Consider the following 24366-nt stretch of genomic DNA (forward strand, 5'->3'; position numbering starts at 1 on the left):
ATCAAAAAAGAAATAAGGAGGGGGCAAGAACCTAACTTCCAATACTATGCATGAACCAAGTAATAATTTATTACCTATTTTGGAAGGGGAAAAAAGTGTCATTAAATACACAGTGACGTGGCAAAGGATTTTTAATATAAAAAATATAACAATGGTGGCTAGAGAAACTATGCCAATGACCAAAACACTATCATTAGTGATGCCATAAGACTATAGCTTTGATTTGGTTTAGGCGAAAGAATGGTCGAATTTTATCAAAATTTTTGTTGCAATTGACACAATTTAATAGTGGAAAATGTTTAGTTAATAAAACTGTTTGGCAATTTGAATCATTAGACTAATTTGGACAAAACCTGAGGTTCATTTTGTCATTTATACAAACTTTAAGGGTGGGAAATATAATTTGGACAGACCCTAAGGAAGTAAAAATAATCAGCTTAATTTACCGATGTAAGCATCACTTCTAACGGCAATTAACATTAAAGAGTACTTGATAAATGTTTAATCATTTAAGGGGCTTAGTTGTAATTTGATCAAACTAGTGTTGCTTGAAAATCTGGCCAAACTTCAAGGGAGATGAGTGTAATTAGCCCAATAAAGCATGGTCCTTATGGTAATACCCGGAATAGGGCCTGTGTCCAAGCCTAAACTCAACTCGAACCCAGTTTGTTTTTCCAAATCTAGGATAAGTAATATATTTATTTACTCGAATCCATTATAAACAATCCAGATATGGATTTAAATGTTCGGACTGATTTTGGATCCAAATTAATTAATAATATTAAATTTGTAAGGACCATTCATCACCAAATACTTTAATACTTTATGCCGATACATTCCTCATTTTTTTAGTATCCCAGTTATATAGTTTAGACCCTGTTTGGCAAGTGAATTTTTTAGGTAATTATCTAAGACTTTACTGTAATTTATTGTAGAAATTTTTAAAAAATTTTTTGAAGTGTTTAAATTTTTGAATACTTTGAAAACTTTGAGAAGTGTTTTAAGGTTACTATAGCTAAAGTTTTTAAAAAACTTATCGCAGACAAACTTGGCAAAAAACTTAAGTACCAAACAAGGCTCTAGAGAAGATCTCAAATCCTACGAGAAAGAATAGAGAAACAAAATAGTCTAAAAATCGAATCAAAGAACTCGCAATCATCTAGTTAATGCCCTACTAGTCAAATTGGATTTTGAAAATGACAAATGAATTTTTTTACAATATATATTGAGTCAAAAGTTGAGGGACTGTTCCCTTTTACTCGACTGACGAAAATGCCCTTTTATTTTCGCCAATGCATCATTTGTGATGATATTTGTGTTTTCCTTGACGTCCCAAATGGATATAAGAGATGCAAATATGCGCTGTTAGATTCACGGGCAAAAACAAACATAATCACTAATTCAAGGGCTAAAAAGTGTACACAGTCAAAATTTCAATGACCAAATAGATTTCTTTTTCGCCTCTTAGACCCTCTCTTTATATAACAAAAAATACTAGTGATCATTGTTCATTGTCCTTGCACAGCTGAATTGCTCCTGAAATACTTTGCTGCATATTAATACTTAACAAACAGGTCCTTCAAGGACTGGTCCTGAAGCCAACCGTTCAAGCCAACACGACATTGTCTCTTGCTTATGGTACGCTGAAGACAATGAAGGAAATGTATTTTAAGTGATTGCCACCAGGAAAGTCTTCCTCTGTCATCAGCCTTGTAGCCTCCACATGAACTGGCTCATAATGGCAATAAAAATGACAATAACTATTAGAAGAATGGTTGCTTATCTGAGATTCATTTTGCACCCCGAGTCACCTAAAACTCGGAGGAAAAATTAACCAATTTATTTGCTTAGTAGCGAGTAAATTATTTTGTTTTTTGTTAATATTTGCTATGGATGTTCGTGGCATTTATAGTGGGGGGCTTCTTGTTGTTTGAGTCTTGTTGGAGTTCAAGCCTTTCTGTACTTGAAATTCACCAGAATATCCACAAGAAAGGAACAAAAGGTGACACCAGAAGGCCACCTAATAACAGGGGTCTCAATGGTTCAAGAAAAACGCGTATCACCATGTACCATTGATTCTTAAATCCAGTTGGTCGCTAGAATTAACTAATGGATGCTTCTCGAGAAGAAATTAACAGAAGAACAAAAAATCCAAGTTCTTTATTTCCAGATTCTTCTGTTAGTAATACGAAGAATATGAGATGGTGTCCATGAATAACTTTGCTTCCAAAATAACATGACCTGATTTTAATTGTCAATGAACAGATACTAAACCCAAAAAGTTTTTTCCTGCAACTCATAAAGACCCAGACTCCCACACATTTCATAGGTAGTCCATCAACAGTACCAGTGAACATGCAATTACCAGAAATATAGTGATAGTAATAAACATTTTACCATCCATACTGAAGCATATATCACAGACCCAGCTCGTCTATAACCTATTTTATCATTATTTTGCTCGATCAAAGTTTAGAATTCATTACACCCAAGTCCAATGCATATCAGACAGCAGCAAATTCTAACTTGAAAGAAAATAGTATCACAATCGCGCAATGGGAGATGTTGTACTCGTGTATTTAGAAAAATGGTTATTTGGTCAATACAACTAGGTTTGTTGCTCTGGAAGGCATGCATCTATGAAAAAGAAATCATGCAATGGACAGGGAAAAAAGAGCAAGCAAAGCAGGTGCTAATTTCAATAGAGGATTGAGTAATAGTATCTAGTAGTGCAAGCAAACATAATCAAATATGTTCCGTCATATTTCAGTGTTCTTATTTCACATCAAACTCATTATCTTCCTTGTCTGAACAGGAGATATCTATAGTTTAAATGAGCAAAGCACTTCTGCAGACCTATTCCAAAGCAAGACTGCGATCATTGGAATAATTGGAAATGGAAAGCCAGCAAAATGTCAATAGAACCACAAACATCCCAAACCTCGCATGGAATCAGGAATACATGGAAAAGTAGATTTCATCATCAGGTCGTAAGAAACTGATTTTCATGATCTCATAGTATCTTTAAGAAACATATATCACCATTAATGACAAGCAAGCTTAGCAAGCTATTAATACTAAGAGAGAACACGAGAGGTACCTTCATGCCGGCCCCTGATGGATGTCACAACAAACTATCAACATTCTAAATGTGCAGGTAAGAAGTCCCAAAACTGAATGTTCTTCATATCTCACCTAGATAAATCTGCTTATCACTACTGCAAGAACCAATAACAGGTTCACTAGGATGGAAGACGCATTCATTTATGGATCCAGTATGACCAGGAAGTTTATACAGTATACGCCGAGAAGTTGTATCCCATACGTAAACCATGCGGTCAGAACTTCCAGCTGTGACCTTGCTTCCATCAGATGACCAGCTGCATTTCAACAAGTTTTTTTCAAAATTGTGCTGGTGACCTTCTAAAATCTTCACACATCGGTTCTGAGGGGCATATGGACGCATATCCCATATGCGAAGTGTACAGTCCATGCCATTAGTAAGAAGATACGAACCATCTGGACTTAACTGCATACCAGTTATCATATCCTGATGGCCTTGAAGTGTCATAGTAACTTCATTTCTTCGCAAATCCCAAACTTTGACATCGTTGTCTATACCTCCACTGTAAATCTTATCAGATGCATCAGAAAAACTCACTGCAGTAATTTGGTACTTATCTGGAAAAGTTTGTATTGCACCCCTTTGACGCATATCCCAAAGTTTAGCAGTACCATCGTCAGATCCACTGACAATTAAAGGAGGACCTCTTCGAGCAGGACAACAAGAATTTACAAACGAGGAGTGTTCTGCCATCTTTTTTATCTGTTTTCCGGTCTCAACATCCCATGCCCTAATTGTCTTGTCTGGGCTAGCTGAGACTATTGTCCAGCCATCAGTAGTCCACTGTACATCCAAAACTGCATTCTTGTGTCCTTTCAAAACCATGTAGTTTTTGCAATCACCATGTACATTCCACAGAAATATTTCTTTATCATGAGAACCAGATGCAATGATGTTTCCTGCTGGATTGAACTTCATTGTATAGATGGCACTTTGATGGCCAGTCAGCAGCATTATAGGTGATTCCAAACTTGATTTTCGCTGCTTTCCATTAGTATCAGGACCAATATTTGGAACAGTAGCTATTTCCATTGGCCTTGAACCAAGCACAGAGAGAGCATTTTCAGTTTGCATCTTAGCTTCCTTTTGATGTTCAGCAACAGGGGTATAAATCAACTTTTACCTGAAATAAGTGCTTACAAGCTCAGTCAAATTGTATATGCAGGGCTAAATGATACATTTTGCTTAGTTAAACTAGAAATGACACAGAAAGAATTGACTCTGAACCAGAGGCCTCAATGGAGAAACAAAAGCTTTATACATAAAGCACAATATTTAAGCACAGGGCATGCACACGCAACCATGCCAATTAAAACCCTTGTCGGTGCAGATAAATTTGGTATACTTGAAACTGACGCAAAATTCATTCAAGACAAATAAAGTAGCACATTCTGCCCACTGCAAGAAGGCTGCAATGGAGAAAGAAGAGGACAATAATAGAAAACTTCACCAAAAACTAAGCTTAAGGCAACAGCTATGGTCCTGTCAGAGCAATTTTACTTCCAAGCAGGATATACTACTACTTTCTTCTTCAGTGACAAGCACATATGACTGTTGTAGAGCTTTAAGGAAATAGGCATCCTACACATTCCCTACAACAACCTGTGATAGTGGAAGATAATATCATGCAGTAAAAAAAGGTCAAACACCTCATTGTTTGCCAACTTATTTAGACCTACTAAAGCAAATTGGGAAAAGAATTTCCCATCTGACTTCAAAATTACACTATTTTGCCTCCTGACAGTCTGACAGGGTCCAAAAACCAAAAACTTAACACACATTACAAAAATTGATTACTAAAAAGCCAAAAGAAACCCATAAGTCAACGAAAATTACCAACCTAAAAAGTGTGCAAATAAAACTGAATCAAAATAATTACAAACTATGAGTAGTCAGCCAGAAGTTCACCCATTAAATCATTAACAAAACCCAGCCTAAATGAATGCTTAGTCCAACACAATTGATGCCAGAAAAAAAGAACTCACAAGCCACACCCAAAATAAATATTGAAACTAAACATAGAAAAGAACATAGTCTCCCTTCAATTTAGTAAATTATCAGCACAATAAGATCATAAATTGTCTAAGCACTTCCACATCATCCAGAACAATCTGGAATTTATCGATAACCAGGTTCAATTCTTTTCCAACATTTTCTCTCCTTTATAATTTTCTTTTCACAGAAGGGGCATCAGAAGGCTCAAAATTAGGCATGGGCTCTAGGAATACGAAGACTCATTTGGACACGAGGAACAGAGACCCTTCACTACAGAGCTATACCCGATTCTCCAATACTCTGTCCAATATATTAAAACCCACCCCCCCCCCCCCCCCAAAAAAAAAGAAAAAAGAAAAAAAAGCTCCCACCAGATCCTGGAAACCTAGAAAACTAAAAACTAATACAAAAACAAGCTAAGGTTTACCTGGGAGGCAAGTAAAACTATACTAAAAACCCATTTTCTACTATACACAAGATATTAAAATCTTGGTGCTTAACTGCATAAAGGGCGTGATTTTAATGCTAACAAAATTCTTGACGTTTAAAAAAAAAAAGAACCATGTTAATCATAACAGCTGAAATGAGCAAGAAATAGTGAAAATTATAGAGAGGAAGAAACATTACCTGGATTGAAGGGTTAGCAGAAAACCCTAGAGGAATCTTGAGAAGGAAAACCCCAAGTTTGAAGAATTTGCAATTTTATCGGCTTTTGACCGAAGAGTGAACTTTTAGGCCTCTTTGTATTTGTAGTAATGGTCAAGCCTGTATTGGCATTGATTTGGTGCGTATTTTGAGCCTGGATGGGGCTGGACAGTCAGTGGGTCAAAGTTTGAGACCCAATCTATGCCCTTTTGTTACACATTGGATTTGCCGCTCAAGTTGGACTGGCCCAAACTCAGGTTTTCATTTGCCATCCGTAGAATTTAGTTGAAGATGTATTCTTGTCCAGGAGATAGACTAATGGCTAGTTTGCGAGTTTGGGATGGAAAAGAAAAAGATGGAAATGTTAAAGAAAAGAAAAGAAGAAAAAAGAAACAAATAAAGTTTGATGTTGTTTGGATGTTTAGGAAAGAAATGGAATAATTTTGAACATATACGTCATTAAAATTTTATTCAATAGCCATCTAAGGATAGAATTAGCAATTAAAAAAAATTTAGTGAGCATCTCTCAACTTTCCATCGTTTACCCCCCATATTTGGGTAGAAAACCTTCTTAAATTGTAGCTACAAAAGTATCCTTTCAAATCAGTTGGTTACTCTTCTTTTGCATCCTTGAAAATCTCTCGAATGATAGAAATCTTCCTCAATCTGTCATTTTCCTTTCTTTTCTGTTGAAATGTCAACTTCCAAACAAGTTGTAAGAGTTTGATTGTAGTGATGCAGGTCTCATCTTCTCTATGAATTTCAAGTGCAATTTAACAACTTTGAAAGGGGGGTTCAAATTTCCAAAAAAATTGAGAAAGTGGTCGATCCAAACTAGATCGGTTATCAAATATCAGAAAAATGAATTCCTGATTAGCATTTGAATTATTGAATTTTATATGTTAATAATATATTATTTGTATTAATTCCTACTAACGTACTGTACTATATGCTAATCCACTGCTAAATAATGTTATAAATTATAAAGATTAATCTTGTACATACTATTAATGTATATAAGATTTATTCAAATTGGATTAATCATATATAAAGTGACCGTGTATATATACTAGAGGTGGCAATATGGATAAATGGTTCATAATTGGTTTTGACTAAATGGATGGTGGATGAAATTTATCCAATCCATATAGATCCATTTAATAAATGGATCTAAATGGATGGATCTAAATGGATTAAATAAAAACCAATTATCCATTTATAATCCATTTAAATATTTTGGTTACTTTGTTTTTGTATTACCATTTCTTGTAATATGAATAGCTTTGAGAAAAAGCCGGAGTATTTATAAACACAATAATCTTGGACTAGTCTAAATCGCGAATTTCTGGACGTCCTAATCACTTTTTTTCTCACCTTCATTAATTTGATGTGGATCTATTCTGCAAGTTTCCGTTAATAATTCTACAGCATCTGAGATGTCAATTAACAACCACATGCCCCAAGTCTTCAGCGTGCAAAGGGCGTTGGAAATTAGTTATGTTTAAGGGTCCGTTTGTTTCGGGTGAAAATATTTTCGAGGAAAATATTTTCCTAATTTCCCGTGTTTGGTTGCACAAAAGTTACTGAAAACATTTTCCTATGTAAAATATTTTCACTCATCTTATGGAAAACAACTTCCCTTCCCAACTTCCTGAAGTTGTTTTCCGAAATGCATGCATCTTGCCTGTAGTATGTTCCAAACTTACTGAAATCATCTTGCAGTATGTTCTTTTTTTTTTTAGTGTAAACAGGAAGACTCGAACCCAAGACCTCTTCCTTACACTCCCTCCCCCGTACCACCCAACCTCCCCCTAGTATATTCAAAATAAAAAAAAAACCTCATCCTGCTCATCCTATGCTAGTAATTAATTATGTATAATAGGGACATTCTTTTCTAGAGAAACTTTCAGCAGTGAGAGTGCAAGATATATGTCACAATAAGCATTGCATGTGATTGATATTTGACACTAAATGGCCAGCAATTTATTTATTTGCTTAAGGAAATATTTTTTATTCATATATACCTTTCTTCAAGATTTTTTAAAGTTAAACAATGAGATAAATTTTCTTATTTTGCATGGGAAAGAAGTATGTAGTTATAATGTGTAGAAAGTAAAGATAGAGATAAAAGTGAAAATATTTCAAAAGTTAAACAAACATCAGAAAAATGAAGTAAGAAAATATTTTCAATAAGCTAACCAAACACCTGAAAATGATAAAAGGGAAATGATTTTCATGGAAAATTACTTCCACGGAAAATATTTTCCCAAGGAAAACATTTTACTTCCAACCAAACAGACCCTAAGTTGTTAAGATTTTCCCACTCAATCCTTCATTCAACAGCTGTCACATGTGGTCCTTCATTCCCAGTTGGTTCTAGTTAGAGGGATCTATCCGTTTCTTTTATTTGGTTTTTAGGGAAATGGATATATGTGGTTTTTGTGGATAATCCATATAAATCCATTTAATTTAATGGTTTTACTTGGATCAACCATTTAAAACCAATACCATAAATGGATAATCCAAATCCATTTAATTATGGATTATATGGATGGATAAATGGATCTCAATCCAAATTGCCAGCTCTAATATATACTGTCAGTTTTAGATGAGAGACAATTATGTAAATTTTAAATTTGAAATCTAACTTTTACACATGTGTCAATGATCAAACAGTGACAATGCTATCAATGTATATAAAATTTATTCAAATTATCTATACCATATATAAAAAAGGAGAGAGGGCTTTTGGCATAAACAAAAATCTGTCACTTTATATACTTTCTAAACTACTATTGATAACTACCCACTATCAATATGGCTTTATACCAAGCAAAATGTAAATTTTCATATTCTCATTTTAAATTATTTAATAAATGTTATAATTTGTATTCGCAGCTACCACCTATAGTTACAAATTACTACCAAATAACTATTTTTTTATACATTTTATATAGGGTAAATTTTCTACGTTTGTTTTGTCAAAATATAAAGACAATTTTCCTAAAAATAATTTCAATAAAACTCAAAAAATTCTACAAATAATTTTCCTATTAGTTGCACACACAATAGTGTGTGCCTTGAACACTAGTAATTTATAACTCATGATACTATAAACTTATTTTTTGAACTTTTATTTGTATTTTTTTATGTGATGATGGGAGGAAATTCAAGATTTCTCATTTACTTTTTAAAGTTTTAGATATTACTAAATTACCGATTATCTGACTAAAATTCAATTACTGTTATCCAATTTATCAAATTAAAGTTTGGATAGTAAATGGATATTGGTCTTGTAGGGAAAAAATAAAAAATAAATATTTTTAACAAAATTCTCGATTATCAAAAGTTTGGGAACAAGCTTTGTCATCATCGAGGGAAGGGATGGGTTAGATAGTTTGGGAGGAGGAAGTGTAAATAAGAGGTATCGGGTTCAATTTCTCCCACTTACACTTAAAAAGAAATTAAAAGAAAGGAGCTTTTTCATCATCATGGTTTTTCACACATGCAAATTTAGATTAAAAATTAAAGCATCAATAGTTAACAGATTTCATAAATGCTAGATGAATTTAAATAAATATTAACGTAAAAAGGCTCTTTCTTGAATTTGGTTTTATTAATCTGATTTCATCAGATGAATTTTAGTCTTGGATGTTATATATTTCTGACTTTTTTCATATATTCAGGAATTGAGAATAGGTTTTTGGCTTAACCTAATTTGGTGTTGGCAAATTAGGCGTAGTTTTAGATACGGAAAAAATGCACTTTTCATCCTTAAAGGTTGGGTTGATGACCAATTTCGTCCTCAAAGTTTCATCAAAAATACATTTCATCCTCAAAGTTCCTGAATTTTGGCCAATTAGGAACAATTGACAAAATAATACTCAATTTGGACGGAAAGCAGTACATAAGAAGCATGCTCCGTTAGAACCAACTTTGCATTCAACAAAAAACAGGTAAAACCTGTTCTTACTTCATTTATGTCCTCTCCACTTCTTTTCTTGTTGTAGTTCAAAAAAAATTTCTAACCACTAAATCCAGTCATTTGCTGGCAAAAAGGTTGACATAAATGGTCGACATCCAGTTATTCATGGATTATAGGTGACTTGGATTTGAGTATCTATCCAAACGCATTAAATTAGCTCAGTCCATTTAATTTAATTTTTTATCTATCAAAAAAATATATAATAGAGGAAACCCTATTTGCAAAAATAGAGGAAAGCCATAAAAAACTGGTAGGTTGTTGTTACTTTATCTTGTATAGAAACTACCAGCTGTTTATAACTTTTAATTTTAGGGATAATTTCAGAAACGTCAGGGGATGTTTTTGACTATTGCAGGTAGGTCCTTTCTAAATTAAAAGATTACACTTACCTTCTCTACTATAGCATTTCAGTAACAATATAAATCCACTATGCTAAATTTGTTCTAAAAATCCTAAAATAACCCTTTGTTAGTTAGAAGGGGGGAAAACTCGCTCATGAATTTCTTCCACATTGCAACTATTGCAATTCGCATAACTACCACCCTAACGAAGTCAATAAGCCACCTTAATTTAATCCTCGTATTCTCATAATTTCGAAAGCCCAACTTTGCAGCTTTAAAGCTTCCTGTGCAAATCAATTATGACAATTAAAATTTGCATTCAACCTAATCTTTTTCCTCAATTTTTTTTGCCTAAATTTTGCATCTAAATTGACCAATGTCATTATTCAAATTCAATCAAAATGGATGCAAGCTTGTTAATGCTAAAATAATATAACCCCCCAAAAATACCAATATGGAGCAACCAAAAGCAACATTAGATACCACATTCTATGTCTTTAGGCCAATTTGATTATAGTTCTTGTATCCCAAAATTCTTTTTTTTTTTTGCACAATTAGTATAATAGTGTAATCTTCCTCAATCTATGTTTCTTTTTTAGCCATCATTTTTATTTTCTTGTTTATATTCTGTATCACTACCATTCTTTTCATTTTTATTTAGTTTGACAACAAATATGCTTTGACAACCTATCATTTAGCAATGTCAATTCAATAATACTTACAAAAACGGAAAACGAAAAAAAAGAGGATCTATTTCCATAATATTGAGGATTCGGGATGTATTAGATGGTTGTGTAGATGACGACTCTGAAAAAAATGTGGACTATGAAATACAAGGGATAAAAGGTAAGAGAGAGCATCGAAGAGAGAGAATAAGAGTTTGTTTTGCATGGTAGCCGTTGTTTTAAAATGAAAGATTAGTTTTAGTTGTAGGCTTTTTTAGAAATTATCTATAAGTGAAAAATATTATAGTTATTTTACTACATGAATGGAGGTTAATGTAATTGTTCAAAACTAAGGGCGGTGAGTGAAATTGTCAGAAACCTCGGGGAGGTTTCTGGAATTATTCATTTCTTTTATCTTGTCCAAAAATTATCACCTCTTTATAACTTCTTTTTTTTCCCTTCTCTAGAAATGAAAAAAATACTAGCTATGCTTAGGATTCTTTGTGAGCTTCTTTTATTTCCTACAAACTATCAGCTGTTTGTTGTTTTCATCCATTATTTGAAAAAACTACCAGTTATTTATGAGTATGATTTTCAGTTCCAAGCTAAAATGGGCATTATATAAAAAAACCACCAACTGTTTTTATCTTCATGCTGATTTGCCTGTCAATAAGGTAAGAAGGAAAATTTTGGTAGAATTTTGCCTTAAATTTTAACAATCCGAAGTAACAACCAAATTGGATACTGTAACCAAATTAATATAACCAACTAAAACGATAAAAAAAGAAAGAGGTATAAGCTTGTCAAAAATGCATTCCAAGTGGTCCTTGACATGGTTCCTACCGAATATGGACCATAAACAAAATAATGTAAAGATACAAATTTTAGAATTCAAAAGTTATAACACTGGTGTCTGCACTTCCGAATGGGTTTTATCCTTTTTTTATTGGTTCTAACAGAGCATGCTTCTCACGTGCAGCATTCCGTCCAAATTGATTGTTATTCTGTCAATTGTCTCTAATTGGCAAAAATTCAGGAACTTTGAGGATGAAATGTATTCTTGATGAAACTTTAAGAACGAAATTGGTCATCAACCCAACCTTTGAGGATGAAAAGTGCATTTTTCCCTTTTAGATACCTTATTAACATGTTTTCAAAGATTGTTGCTTGTTTTTCCTTTGAGACGACAGTCATTAAGCATGTTTCTATGGTTATTTTAATCTTCTACGATTTTTCTGTCAAAAAATTCTTGTCATTGTTGTTGTGATGATCAAGTCTTTCCTTTGAGGTCTTAATTGCAGACATTGAAGTTTTGGAGTAGAACTTTTATAGCTAAAGAAATTTAGCGGTTAGTGTGCGTTTAAATAAAATGTTGGAGGAATGAATTGTGCTAGTGGGATTTCACTATGCAAGAAATTTTATTAATTCCTTTCTTCTTCTTCCTTAATCCTTTCTTGTTCTCTTCCTCTCCCCTCTTCCGGTTGAGGAAAACCCTTGGTGGTTCAACTCAAGTGAGTAGCCAGGAGCTTGGAGAACTTGGTATCAATGCCAGAAGCTACCACTATCAAAATGGAAGGTCATTTTTACTATATTTTGATAGTATTATTAATTAAACAAGTTAAAAGTACATTTTAAATATATTGCATAGTACTAGTTTCGCTTTTCATAGTACTTGTTATAGTATTTGATATTACTAATACCATAGCCTACTAATGTTTTTGATATTGTATAATTTGATTACTTTTTGACACTTATGTATTTTCAGAAATTTATAATTTAAAACAACTTTATAATCATTTGTATGAACCATAGCGGTTAAATGTTGAAGTTTTATTTAGTTGAGAGGTAATTTTTAACATATTTGATAAAAACCATTACTCAAATAATTAGGTTACTTACATATTTGATAAAACCATTACTCAAATAATTTCTTTTTTTTTTTGGAATTTTTACCATATGGGATTGTGTCTGGTTTTGGCCCATTGATGAAGTTTTGATATATCAATAAAATAGCAAACTTGGTTTGAAAAAAAAAAGAACAATTAGATAGTAGCTTTTGCCATATTCAATAGTAATATTTTTTATTTTCATAGTACTTCTTTTTGTATTTCACAGTACTAATACTATTGCTTAATGATCTTTTGAATGCTAAAAGAAATTTAACAATTCATTTGGACTATATAGTCATAAAATATGTCATTTACAACAATTTCATCATTATTAATGCAAACAGTAATAATGAAATCTCACAATACTATTAAGATGGAATGTAGTTTTTACCATATTTTGATAGTATTGTTAGTCAAACAATTATATAGTACATTTTTAGTATCCTAACAAGACTAGTTGCAATTTTCACAGTACTTTTTTAAGTATGTGATAGTACTCTTTTTTCTTTTTTCTTTTTTTCTGTTCATAACTTTATCACTACCTTCATATAGGTAAAATTTAAGCCAAGAAGGAATTGTCTTACAGATGATCAAAACCATTTGATTAACCTACTCACTAACAAAAAACAGATAATATTATGTAGTCTATCGAACATTTTAAGGAACACAGATATAAATAAGATAACTTAAAAACAATCGGTAAAACTAGTTGTACATGAACCTACATTTGGCTGCATTTGCTGTTTGCAGCTATAGAATCGAAAATTCAACATGTGAAGGTATTAATCCCTCGAGCTGTTGCTTGGCACAGACTCTAGCTAACTTTTCCTACTTCTTTTCCCGCTTCTTTTCCTTGCGCGTTTTGGGCGAATTGAATTTACGCGGATCATGAGGACAATAGCATTCTCGAGGAAGTATTCAACAAGCTGTGGTTCACTTCTGCGACCATAGTATCCAAGTAACTGAACCACTTTCAAATGTTGGAGCGGAAAGCTGGCAGCTTTCTTCAACTTTCTATCTCCCCTAACCATATCATTCCACCATGATTCCAACTTCAGCACAAACTTCTCCAAGCTGGGCGAAGCCCTGATCAAAGAAGTAAATCCAATCAAACTTTCATCTTTTGATGCAAAATCTATTAAGACGAACTCCTTCGGATTGGTAAGTTGAGGAAGCTCATGAACAATTCCTTTTTCCTGTGAAACTTGAAGCTCTTTGGCACGTAAAGTAATAATCTCTAGTTGTGACAAGCAGCAAAAAAGCCAAGAAATGACATACCTAACCAAGTTAAGAGAATACCAAGAAACCCATATGAAGAGGTGATTTCTGGTTTAGTGAACTGTGCTGACCAGTTGGGGATTTCTTCCTAAGTGGGGAGCAGCTACCTTAAGAATCACCTGCTAAGATTACAACAGACGGGGCTATGTCCCCCGATTCTCCTCTGACGGTCTAGTTAGTTTGGATAAGAGTCAAAGTGGAGGAAGCTATTGAAAGTGATTCTTACAGAATATTCAGTTGGGCCCTTCTAAGTGAGAGGTTCTGATATTTATATGAGATAACTTGGAGTGAAGGATAGTGGGGTCTAAGTTCCCAAAATCTGACTGAGACTGAGCGTATCAGCCTGATTTGACAAGTCAGTGCAGTAGATAGGTCCTGTCAGATGTCACGTTCGTCCTGTAGATGTCAGGATCTTGGACAGGACTTCAATTGTCATGTCAGACATAGTGCTAAACCGAGATAACAGTAAATGTAGGAGCCACCTCAGTTATCCATGTGCGGGGTGTAGCCGAGGTGACTAGAACGGATAGGGGCCACCCCAGAGGTGAGGGGATCATCTAGGTACGGCCGAGCCGATGTGACCATTATAAACGTCCATAGGCAGGTAGGAGGGACCGAGCCGGGATGACCATCCTCACCATACATTCACAAGCATGGGGACATTCTGAAGTAAAAGATGATGTGCTGCAGTAGTTTTAAGGGAGACTAAATTTGTGTCGCTGACAATAATGGATTGTAACCTCAAACAGCTGCATACCTCCAGATATTTCAAGGCAATAGATGGACCACAAACTCGAAGGTTGATCAAAACTGAAGAGCCCCCCACTACCAGGCGCTCAAGAAATGGACAGTTGATAAAGAAAAATTCTAGTACCTCCACAGTTACATTCAGACTCTTCAAACTCAATGCTCTAAGGGACTTGAAGCCAATCTGTGCATGATGATGGATTTCAGGGTAACCAGGTTGAGATTTGCCACTGCTACAGCGAAGAAATACACAATCAAAAGTATATGATTCTGGAGAAGAAGGCGGGCCATCATCTGGAAACAGGTCCAATTCTAGCCTTTGCACTCTCCTTGCAAATGCATGCTGAAGCCAGTTATGAGTCTCATCTCCATAAAAATTGTCCAAATAAAAAGCAACTCTCAAATAATCTAATGCCAAAGACTTGTCTGGTTGGAGCAGCACCTTGTCAACCCATTCAACATACTTACGCCTTTCCTTTATAACAAAGTCCAGATACCTTGCCCCGTTGCGCATTGAGACCATCTTCTTTAGCACTTTCGAAGCATCAAAATCAAGGCAAGCCATAGACCTCCACAGATCTATCCAACGCTATGAAAGAACACTTGTTCTGGCAGCTTCTTTTGGCGTTAGACAAGACAGTAAGCTGATCCTTGAGGGGTGCCTTGTCTTTGGACAGTTCCTCGCTCCAAAACCAGTGGCAAGTATTGCCCTTGATTCCATCAAGATCAAAACTTTCTGCTACTTTTCCATTGCTGCAGCCCACCATCGAGCCTGGAGAGATAAGTACAACCACCGTTCTAAACGCCCGGCATCCGCCTACTTCGGCTTAGTCGAAAGTGGCCAGGAATAAAAGAAGCTGGAGATTGTTACTTGTTTGAGGAAAAGAGAAACTGATTTAGGATGCTTTCACAAAGTAATTGGGTTGATTTCGATTCCAGTTGTTGTTGATTTTTTTTTTTTATCGCAACGATAACATTTGTATAACCTACCTATTCTAATTTAGTCGAAGGGCACTGACGGGATTTTCCTGTTCGAGGAAGCCACAATTAAGTGGCAAGGTCTCTTGACCTCCAACCCCCACCAAGACTTAAATGTTTTGGTGGTACCAACAGTTCAAGAGGCTGTTAGCAATTTGCATCTTTTCATAAAGTATGTGATAATACAAATATCACAGCCTGTTAATAGTGATGATAATTGAGGCGGGTACCGTGGACATCCACCCCGCAAGGGGTTAATGGATAGGATAAAATGCTCTCCTATTAAAAAACGGGATGGGGACTGGGCCTTTTTGATTATTAATGCAAATTTTGGCAATGACATTTCAAAGTATTAGTATTTAAATATGAAGTAATTTTTACCATGTTTTATTGTATCACTACTCAAACAATTAGGTAATAGCTTTTTATAATATTCAAAGGTACTTTTTTATTTTCATAATACTTCTTTTTATATTTCACGGTACTAATACCATAGATTAATGATCCTTTGAACACCAAAACACATTTAACAATTTATTTGACACTAATGGACTTATAAAATCGGTCTCTTACAACTATTCCATGATCACTAATATAACTACTATATCCCGAGCTTTTAATTGCTTATTGCAATTTAATTTATATTGACATAATCAACAACTTATAATATAATTTTTTAATAATATTATATACTTTTAGTTTTTATTTTCGTTAATACAAAATAAAACTGCTATTACCTCCTCATATGAAATAATACTAAATGAATCTCTTATGGTTCACAGTACTTCCTTTGTGTTCACGAATCTTATGGCATTAGCATTAAAAAAGACAGTTACCAATAGTTTATTTTGTTACTTTGATATCCTACATGATATCACAGAGATCTTTATCCGCCATCCACCATGGATAGAGTAGCTCATGTTAAAAAAAAAAAACTTTAGATCTATCACACAATGATAATCATAATCTATTATAGCCGGTTGCCAAGTATTTAGGAGGAAATTTACTATGTAGGAAACTCCATATGACAAACGATGTGGCATCTATGTATTGGATTTGTATTGAGGGAATGATTTCCCTTGAAAACACAAATGGGACTGTAGAATTTCCCAAAATATAGATGTACAAGAAATAACATACAGTGAAAACTTGACTTCAAGTTCATAATGTGATTCGAGTAATTTCTAAGCAGAAGCAGCATTAAATCGGTCCCCTAAACCACAACCTGAAATATTCATGTTTCTTTTTCCTTTTCTTTTGTCAAAACATTATAGATCGCTTAATGAAGATAAGCAAAAAATGACAAAGAACAAAACTGAATGAAGACAACCCCTTTCTGAGTCTGTTCGATGAATATGAAATGATAACTCATCCAACCCCTATTTGTTGAATTCAAAGAAGTTGCACGGTACTTGCCAATTTAATCGCTCTCGGAAAGCAGGACAAACAGCTCCTCATCAGTGATTGCTCCCATTTCCATAGCCCTTTCCAAAGCATTAAGGCCTCCAGCATCCCTTATTGATGCACGTGCACCTCTGAAGAACATGCATGTTAATATACCACGTGATAGTGGAAACAAGGATATAATACCACCCTTCAAATTTGAAAGCAATTACAAGGATTTCTACAGATGCAAAAACACAAACGAGATTTTTATGGCTACCATTCTTGTTAATACTGAAGTCAACTGCTCCAGCTGCAGGTTAATTAACGAGGGGCATTCAACTTGGCTGGGAACCTATATTGGGAGAACATAAACAATAGAGACGAAAAGTTTTTAAGCGCTAGCCAAAACTAGAAGTTTCTTATGACTTTATACTTCAGGTCTAGAAGAATCTCATTTTCTGCAAGTTACAGTTGGAAAAGGATGAATGACCCGTCTGAGGTTTCCAAACGCAAAGGAAGTAAAAGATAAGAAATAATGTTTGAACGTTGGAAAGCAGAATACTAGTGCTTTGAGAAGATTGGCAACATATTCTTAACATGTTCAGGTTTAAAAGGCTAACCATGCAGAAATAAAGAAGTTGGACATAATTATGAGACATTAGACCATCCTGCAATTGAAATCAAACATCATCCCAGCTACAACATAGCACAAAATTCTTTATGGTCCAGAAAGAGACAAATAGAACTAGCATAGTTGGATAACAGTTCATAGAAAGTCAGACCAGAAAATCCATTAGCTTCTCCAAGAGGCAATAAATTGCCCTTCCGCTTAACAAGTCCTTCGTCGTGTCTTAGGCCTCAAAACATGGTTTAATTATAATCTAACCAATCTCAATGAAATTTTACTTCAATTTAAAGAATTTATAATGGAAGTTAGGGCATAATGTATATTTGATTCAATAGCTTTGCTAATTAATGATGCTACCAGAAAACCTGGATGGGTAACCTCTATCTTAAAGCAGGACAAACTTATCTTGCTTAAAACTTCGTAAAGATAGAGCCATTCCAGAATATTAGTTATTCCAATTAAGGTTCTTTCCTTTTCTGCTTTCATATCATTTTGCGTCTCCAATTTTATTTGTGTAGTTGGCTCCCTTAATTATGAAGCTGATGGATATAGAAGGTTCAGGCTGGAAACAAATCAACCAGCAATCAATGAGTCAGCATTTATTTCAGTTCGAACCCAGCATAGTGATTAATGTATTGCACTATCTAAGAGAAAAGAGAACCAAAACACAGGCACTGAACCAAAATGAGCAATAATTTTGAAGCCCTTTGGCTGCCAGAGAATTAAAACCAAGCATTTGGTTCAAACACTAACATACAGATTAGGTTTAGAATGCTACCTGTACTAAAATGGCATCTGATGATACTCATAAATGTCTAAACCTATGCTTTATCAAGTCCCTGTATACTCTAAAGATGCACACAACCACCATAATACTTCAAGAGGCTAATAAGAAAAGATTCTAAATCAGCCTGTGGCAATCCCAAAACAAAGTTCTACTACATGACATAAACCAAAAACAGAAAAGGGTATAGAAAAAGTAGAGCTGTATGTTTTATGTTATCCATGTTTAGTCTCTGAAGCAATCTAAAAGGCAAATCCTAGTGGTCCTATCCATCAAGCAGCAAAAGTCTCTCTCAAAAGAAAATCCATAAAGGAACATATTGTTCCAAATAGCAAGAGCTGTGTTCTCGATGCAAAACATTCTGTACCGTTTTATCAAAGAAAAATGTGCAAGAAAACTGTGTTAGTTTGGGGTGCGTGTTTTGGATTTTGAATGCCTCATCAATTTAAGGTGCAATAAATTTCTAACAATAACTCTCAATGAAATTACTGCTGATGCACAACACTAATACCCCTTTGCATTGATCTTTCAGCTTCTTGTCCAGTACATTGACATCAAATTCATTTATATAGATTAATGATAGGCAACCAATCAAAACAGAGAAAACCAATTTCTGCATTTCCCTCTTCCTCCCTTCCTTCCTCCCTGACAACCTCCCTTCCAGACTGAAAGTGCAATATAAAGAAAGCATCAATTGACAAGAGTCGTATCTTCCGTTGATTTCTTTTTGGCTCAGGACTCATAGAGAATTATTTTTCCACTCGTTTCTGAAATGCAGAAATAAGTATGTTGAAAATCTAGAATATCTTTTTCTATGTATATCCCATGATTTCTGCTCTATTTTAGGATAGAATAATTTACTCCTAATGTATTTTAGGATAGAATAAATTAGCTCCTAATTTTTAGGAAATTACAGATTTCATGGAATTGACAAAAGTCAAATTCCATTTGTATAAATGTTGTACAGAGTCTAGAACAAAAGATATGACAGAACAATTCAGTTTTTCTTTTTGTTCATGGTATCAGAGCTTTTGCTCTTGGGACCTCTTCTTGTCAGCCTTCATTGCTGAGTGCTTTCCTCTTTTCAAGTCTTTATTGCCAAGTGCAATTTCCAGCCTTCATTGCTGATTTTTTTTCATTAGGCCTTCATTGCCAATTTTTCTTTGAAACCTCCACCATGTCTGAAACTGAAACATCAGAAATCCACTCCAATACCAAATCAGAAGAGACCTCAAATATTCCACAAACAGGGGATTTGCAGAGTATCCAGGCAGCCTACAGGCTCAACGGGAAAAACTATTTGAAGTGGTCACAATTTGTTCAAACATTTCTCAAAGGAAAGGGCAAAATCAGCCACTTGCTTGGAACTGGACCAAAAAAAGGGAGATCCTAAATTCGCTGCTTGGGATGAAGAGGATTCTATGGTCATGTCATGGCTGTGGAACTCCATGTTACCTGAAATAAGTGATACTTGCAAGTTCCTACCAACAGCTCAAGATATATGGACTACTATTCGACAGACCTATTCAAAGGCAGGAGATGCTGCCCTAATCTATGAGATCAAAACAAAGATCTTAGCCACTAAACAGGGCAACCTTTCCGTTACTCAATATGCCAACCTTCTGCAAAATCTATGGCAGGAACTGGACCAATATCGGTGTGTTCAGATGGTGTGTAGTGAAGATGCAGCCACCTTGAAAAACTTTATCGAAAAGGATAGAGTTTATGACTTCTTTGCAGGTCTGAATGTGGAATTTGATCAGGTCAGAGTCCAGATATTGGGGAAGGAAAGATTATCATCTCTGAATGAGACAATATCATTGATTCGAGCTGAAGAGAATAGGCGAGAAGTCATGTTAGAGCCTAAAACATTAGAAGGCTCAGCAATGATTTCTACAAAGTCAAATAAAGACACAATTTGGTGCACGTACTGCAAAAAATCACGCCATACGCGAGATGATTGCTTCAAACTCCATGGGAAGGAACAAGTCCTTAGTCGTAAAGGAGGATTCAAAGGGGGAAAAGCCCACTTAACTGCTGGAGAAGACCAAACACAAGAAAAATCCAACCAGGCTGGTATGGGAGAATTCAAGAAAGAAGAAATCGAAAAGCTAAGAAACCTCCTAAATTCCCTTGAAAAGTCCTCTAGTACGTGTTCATTGGCTCAATCAGGTAAGTACCTTAACTCTTATGCTTTAAGTGCCTCAAGCATGTCTTCGCTAGGCTCTTGGGTCATCGACTCAGGAGCTACTGACCATATGAATCACAACCCAATCAGATTTAGAACATACAACCCTTGTCCTGGAAATAGAAAAATTACTGTTGCGGATGGATCTCCTATAACTGTTGCAGGCCAAGGGACAGTAAATCTATCAAATTCTTTGTCCCTAAATAATGTGTTACATGTCCCAAAATTGTCCTCCAATCTCATATCCATCCATCAAATTACCAAAGATCTGAACTGTAGAGTAATTTTCTATTCTACTCACTGTGTTTTTCAGGATTTGGTTACGGGGAGGACGATTGGACTTGCTAAGGTGAATGATGGGCTTTATTACCTTGAGGAGATGAGTGGCAACAAGGAGAACAAAAATCAGTTATCCCTCACCTGCTCCTCAAATAATAAATCTGAAATTTGGCTTCATCATTTCCGTCTTGGTCATCCATCTTTTATTCTACTTAAAAGCATGTTTCCTTCACTTTTCAAGAATGAAGATGTTAGTAGTTTTCATTGTGATACATGTGAAATTGCTAAGCATCATAGACTATCATTTCCATTGAGTAATACAAGATCTACTAGACCTTTCTCTTTGATACATACTGATATTTGGGGGCCTTGTAGAATTTCTAGTATTTCTGGAGCAAAATGGTTTGTCACATTCATTGATGATTGTACTAGAACTACTTGGTTATTTCTTATGAAAGAAAAATCAGAAGTAAGCAGTATTTTTCCAATGTTTCATAAAATGATTTGTACACAATTTGGAAGTTTGATTAAAAGAGTAAGATCTGATAATGTAAGAGACTATTTTAATCAAATTCTCTCATCTTTTTTCCAAAAAGAGGGTATAATACATGAGTCATCTTGTGTAGATACACCCCAACAAAATGGGATTGCTGAACGAAAAAATAGACATTTACTCAATGTGACTCGAGCAATTTTGTTTCAACATAAAGTTCCAAAAACTTTTTGGGGGGAGGCTGTTTTAACTGCTGCACATTTGATAAATAGAGTACCTTCAAAAGTACTAAATAATCAAAGTCCCATTGCTGCTCTTTCTGTTTTTTATCCTGATTTTAATGTCTCTTGCACATTGTCACCAAAAGTGTTTGGTTGTGTTGCTTTTGTACATGTTCATGCACACCAAAGAGGGAAACTTGATCCAAGAGCTTTAAAATGTATTTTTGTGGGATACTCAAACACAAAGAAAGGATATAAGTGTTATCATCCTCCTTCAAAAAAATTTTTTACCTCCATGGATGTCACATTTGTTGAAAATGAACCTTACTCTCAAAGTAACAATCCTCATCCCCAGGGGGATAGTTCTTGGGAAGATAAGGAATTTCTCTTTGATCTTCAAAGTCCTACACTAAACTTAAAGTCTTTCAAGCCTGACCATACACCAAATTCTAAAGGAGAACATACTAGCAGTGAACCTGAACCTGAATTTGAAGTTGAACATGCCAGTAAAGAAATTGACCTTGATCTTGGAGCTGAGGGAAAATCTGGTTTAAATCCAACTACACCACTCAAGGTCTACTCAAGGAAGAAAGTTCATATTTCTGAACCTGTGCAAATCCAAGAATCTGAACCACAATCAGGTACTGAAAATTCTGTTCCTTTGTGTGTTCAATCTGACTCTGCTTCTTGTGAATTTAATGATTTAGACCTGCCTATTGCTGTTCGAAAAGGAACACGAGAATGCACTAAGCATCCAATCTCAAATTTCGTGTCTTTCCATAGACTCTCTCCACAACATAAAACTTTCCTTACCACCATCAACTCCATTTCAATCCCACAAACACTACAAGAGGCACTTAATAAGAACTGGTTACATGCTATAAAAGAGGAAATGAATGCCCTAGAGAGAAATAAGACTTGGGAAATTGTAAACCTGCCCAAAGGAAAGAAAACAGTGGGGTGTAAATGGGTGTTTACTTTGAAATATAGAGCTGATGGTTCATTAGAAAGGCATAAAGCTCGGTTGGTCGCAAAAGGATATACACAGACATATGGGATAGATTACCAAGAGACCTTTGCACCCGTTGCAAAAATGAATACTGTGCGTGTTCTTTTGTCTTTAGCCGCTAACTTTGGTTGGTGTTTACAGCAATTTGATGTTAAGAATGCATTCTTACATGGGGATTTAGAAGAAGAGGTGTACATGGAACCCCTACCGGGTTTCAATAAAATGTTTTTTGAAAAGAAAGTGTGCAGGTTAAAGAAAGCTTTATATGGATTAAAACAATCGCCAAGGGCTTGGTTCGGAAGATTTACTAAAGTGATGCTAGCAATGCAATACAAACAAAGTCAAGGAGATCATACTTTGTTCATAAAACATTCAAAAGGAGGTGTTACAGCTCTACTTGTATATGTAGATGACATCATCATCACCGGAAATGATCCAATTGAAAGAGAAACACTCAAAAAGTGCTTAGCAAAGGAGTTTGAAATTAAAGAACTAGGGAGGCTGAAGTATTTTTTAGGCATTGAGGTGGCATACTCAAGTAAAGGCATCTTTGTTTCCCAACAAAAGTATGTCTTAGACTTGCTTAAAGAAACAGGCAATCTTGGATGCAAGGCAGCAAGCACACCCACTGAGCCTAACTTGAGATTGAATGATGAGAAGGATGATAATGCAGTAGATAAGGGAAGATATCAGCGGTTGGTTGGGAAACTGATATACTTGTCCCATACAAGGCCGGACATAGCATTTGCTGTAAGTGTAGTAAGCCAATTTATGCATGATCCAAGAGAGAAACACTTGCAGGCTGTCAATAGAATTCTATCCTACCTCAAAGGGACACCAGGTAAAGGAATTTTGTTCAAGAAAAATGAAGGATTGCTCATAGAGGCATATACTGATGCTGATTATGCAGGTTCTGTTGTAGATCATAGATCAACTTCAGGATATTGTACATTTCTTGGTGGGAACCTAGTGACATGGCGGAGTAAGAAGCAATCGGTTGTTGCAAGATCAAGTGCGGAAGCAGAGTTTAGAGCTATGGCTCATGGAGTTTGTGAATTGCTATGGCTCAAAATAATACTTGATGATCTTAAAATCAAGTGGGAAGGACCTATGAAACTCTATTGCGACAACAAGTCTGCCATCAACATTGCACACAATCCAGTGCAACATGATCGCACAAAGCACATCGAAGTTGATAGACATTTTATTAAAGAAAAGCTGGACAGTGGCATGATTTGCACTCCATATGTAGCATCAAATAATCAATTGGCAGATGTCTTAACTAAGGGAATGCCAACTTCCAACTTTGAAGACATTACATGCAAGATGGGAATGGAAAATATCTATTCACCATCTTGAGGGGGAGTGTTGAGATCTAGAATATCTTTTTCTATGTATATCCCATGATTTCTGCTATATCCCATGATTTCTGCTCTATTTTAGGATAGAATAATTTACTCCTAATGTATTTTAGGATAGAATAAATTAGCTCCTAATTTTTAGGAAATTACAGATTTCATGGAATTGACAAAAGTCAAATTCCATTTGTATAAATGTTGTACAGAGTCTAGAACAAAAGATATGACAGAACAATTCAGTTTTTCTTTTTGTTCAAAGTAATATCATTTTTTTTTTAGAGTTAATAATAGTAACAGAAGAGTTACCTTCTAAGCAACAACTTTGCCAGATGGCTGTTCCCCCTGGTTATACAGTATTGCAAAGGAGTTCTTC

General features: G+C 35.0%; 3 protein-coding genes across 3 annotated transcripts; 1 reads left to right on the forward strand and 2 right to left on the reverse strand.

The window, feature by feature from the left end:
* Positions 1–2873: 2873 nt before the first annotated feature.
* LOC113756887 (U5 small nuclear ribonucleoprotein 40 kDa protein-like) lies at positions 2874–5825 on the reverse strand. Its single transcript, XM_027300356.1, has 2 exons — positions 5747–5825; positions 2874–4247 (listed from the first exon to the last, which is right to left on the reverse strand). The coding sequence occupies exon 2, from the start codon at positions 4196–4198 to the stop codon at positions 3185–3187; it is 1014 nt and encodes a 337-aa protein (XP_027156157.1). The 5' UTR covers positions 4199–4247; positions 5747–5825; the 3' UTR covers positions 2874–3184.
* Positions 5826–13462: 7637 nt separating this feature from the next.
* LOC113756888 lies at positions 13463–15234 on the reverse strand. Its single transcript, XM_027300357.1, has 2 exons — positions 14561–15234; positions 13463–13922 (listed from the first exon to the last, which is right to left on the reverse strand). Exons 1-2 carry the CDS (start codon positions 15232–15234, stop codon positions 13463–13465), a joined length of 1134 nt encoding a protein of 377 aa, XP_027156158.1.
* A 4659-nt stretch (positions 15235–19893) lies between these two features.
* LOC113756886 lies at positions 19894–21420 on the forward strand. Its single transcript, XM_027300355.1, has 2 exons — positions 19894–20617; positions 20947–21420. The coding sequence occupies exons 1-2, from the start codon at positions 19894–19896 to the stop codon at positions 20979–20981; spliced, it is 759 nt and encodes a 252-aa protein (XP_027156156.1). The 3' UTR covers positions 20982–21420.
* The last annotated feature ends 2946 nt before the right edge of the window (positions 21421–24366 follow it).

This window comes from Coffea eugenioides, unplaced genomic scaffold (assembly GCF_003713205.1).
Source record: "Coffea eugenioides isolate CCC68of unplaced genomic scaffold, Ceug_1.0 ScVebR1_2510;HRSCAF=3550, whole genome shotgun sequence".
In the NCBI taxonomy this organism is placed as follows: domain Eukaryota; kingdom Viridiplantae; phylum Streptophyta; class Magnoliopsida; order Gentianales; family Rubiaceae; genus Coffea; species Coffea eugenioides.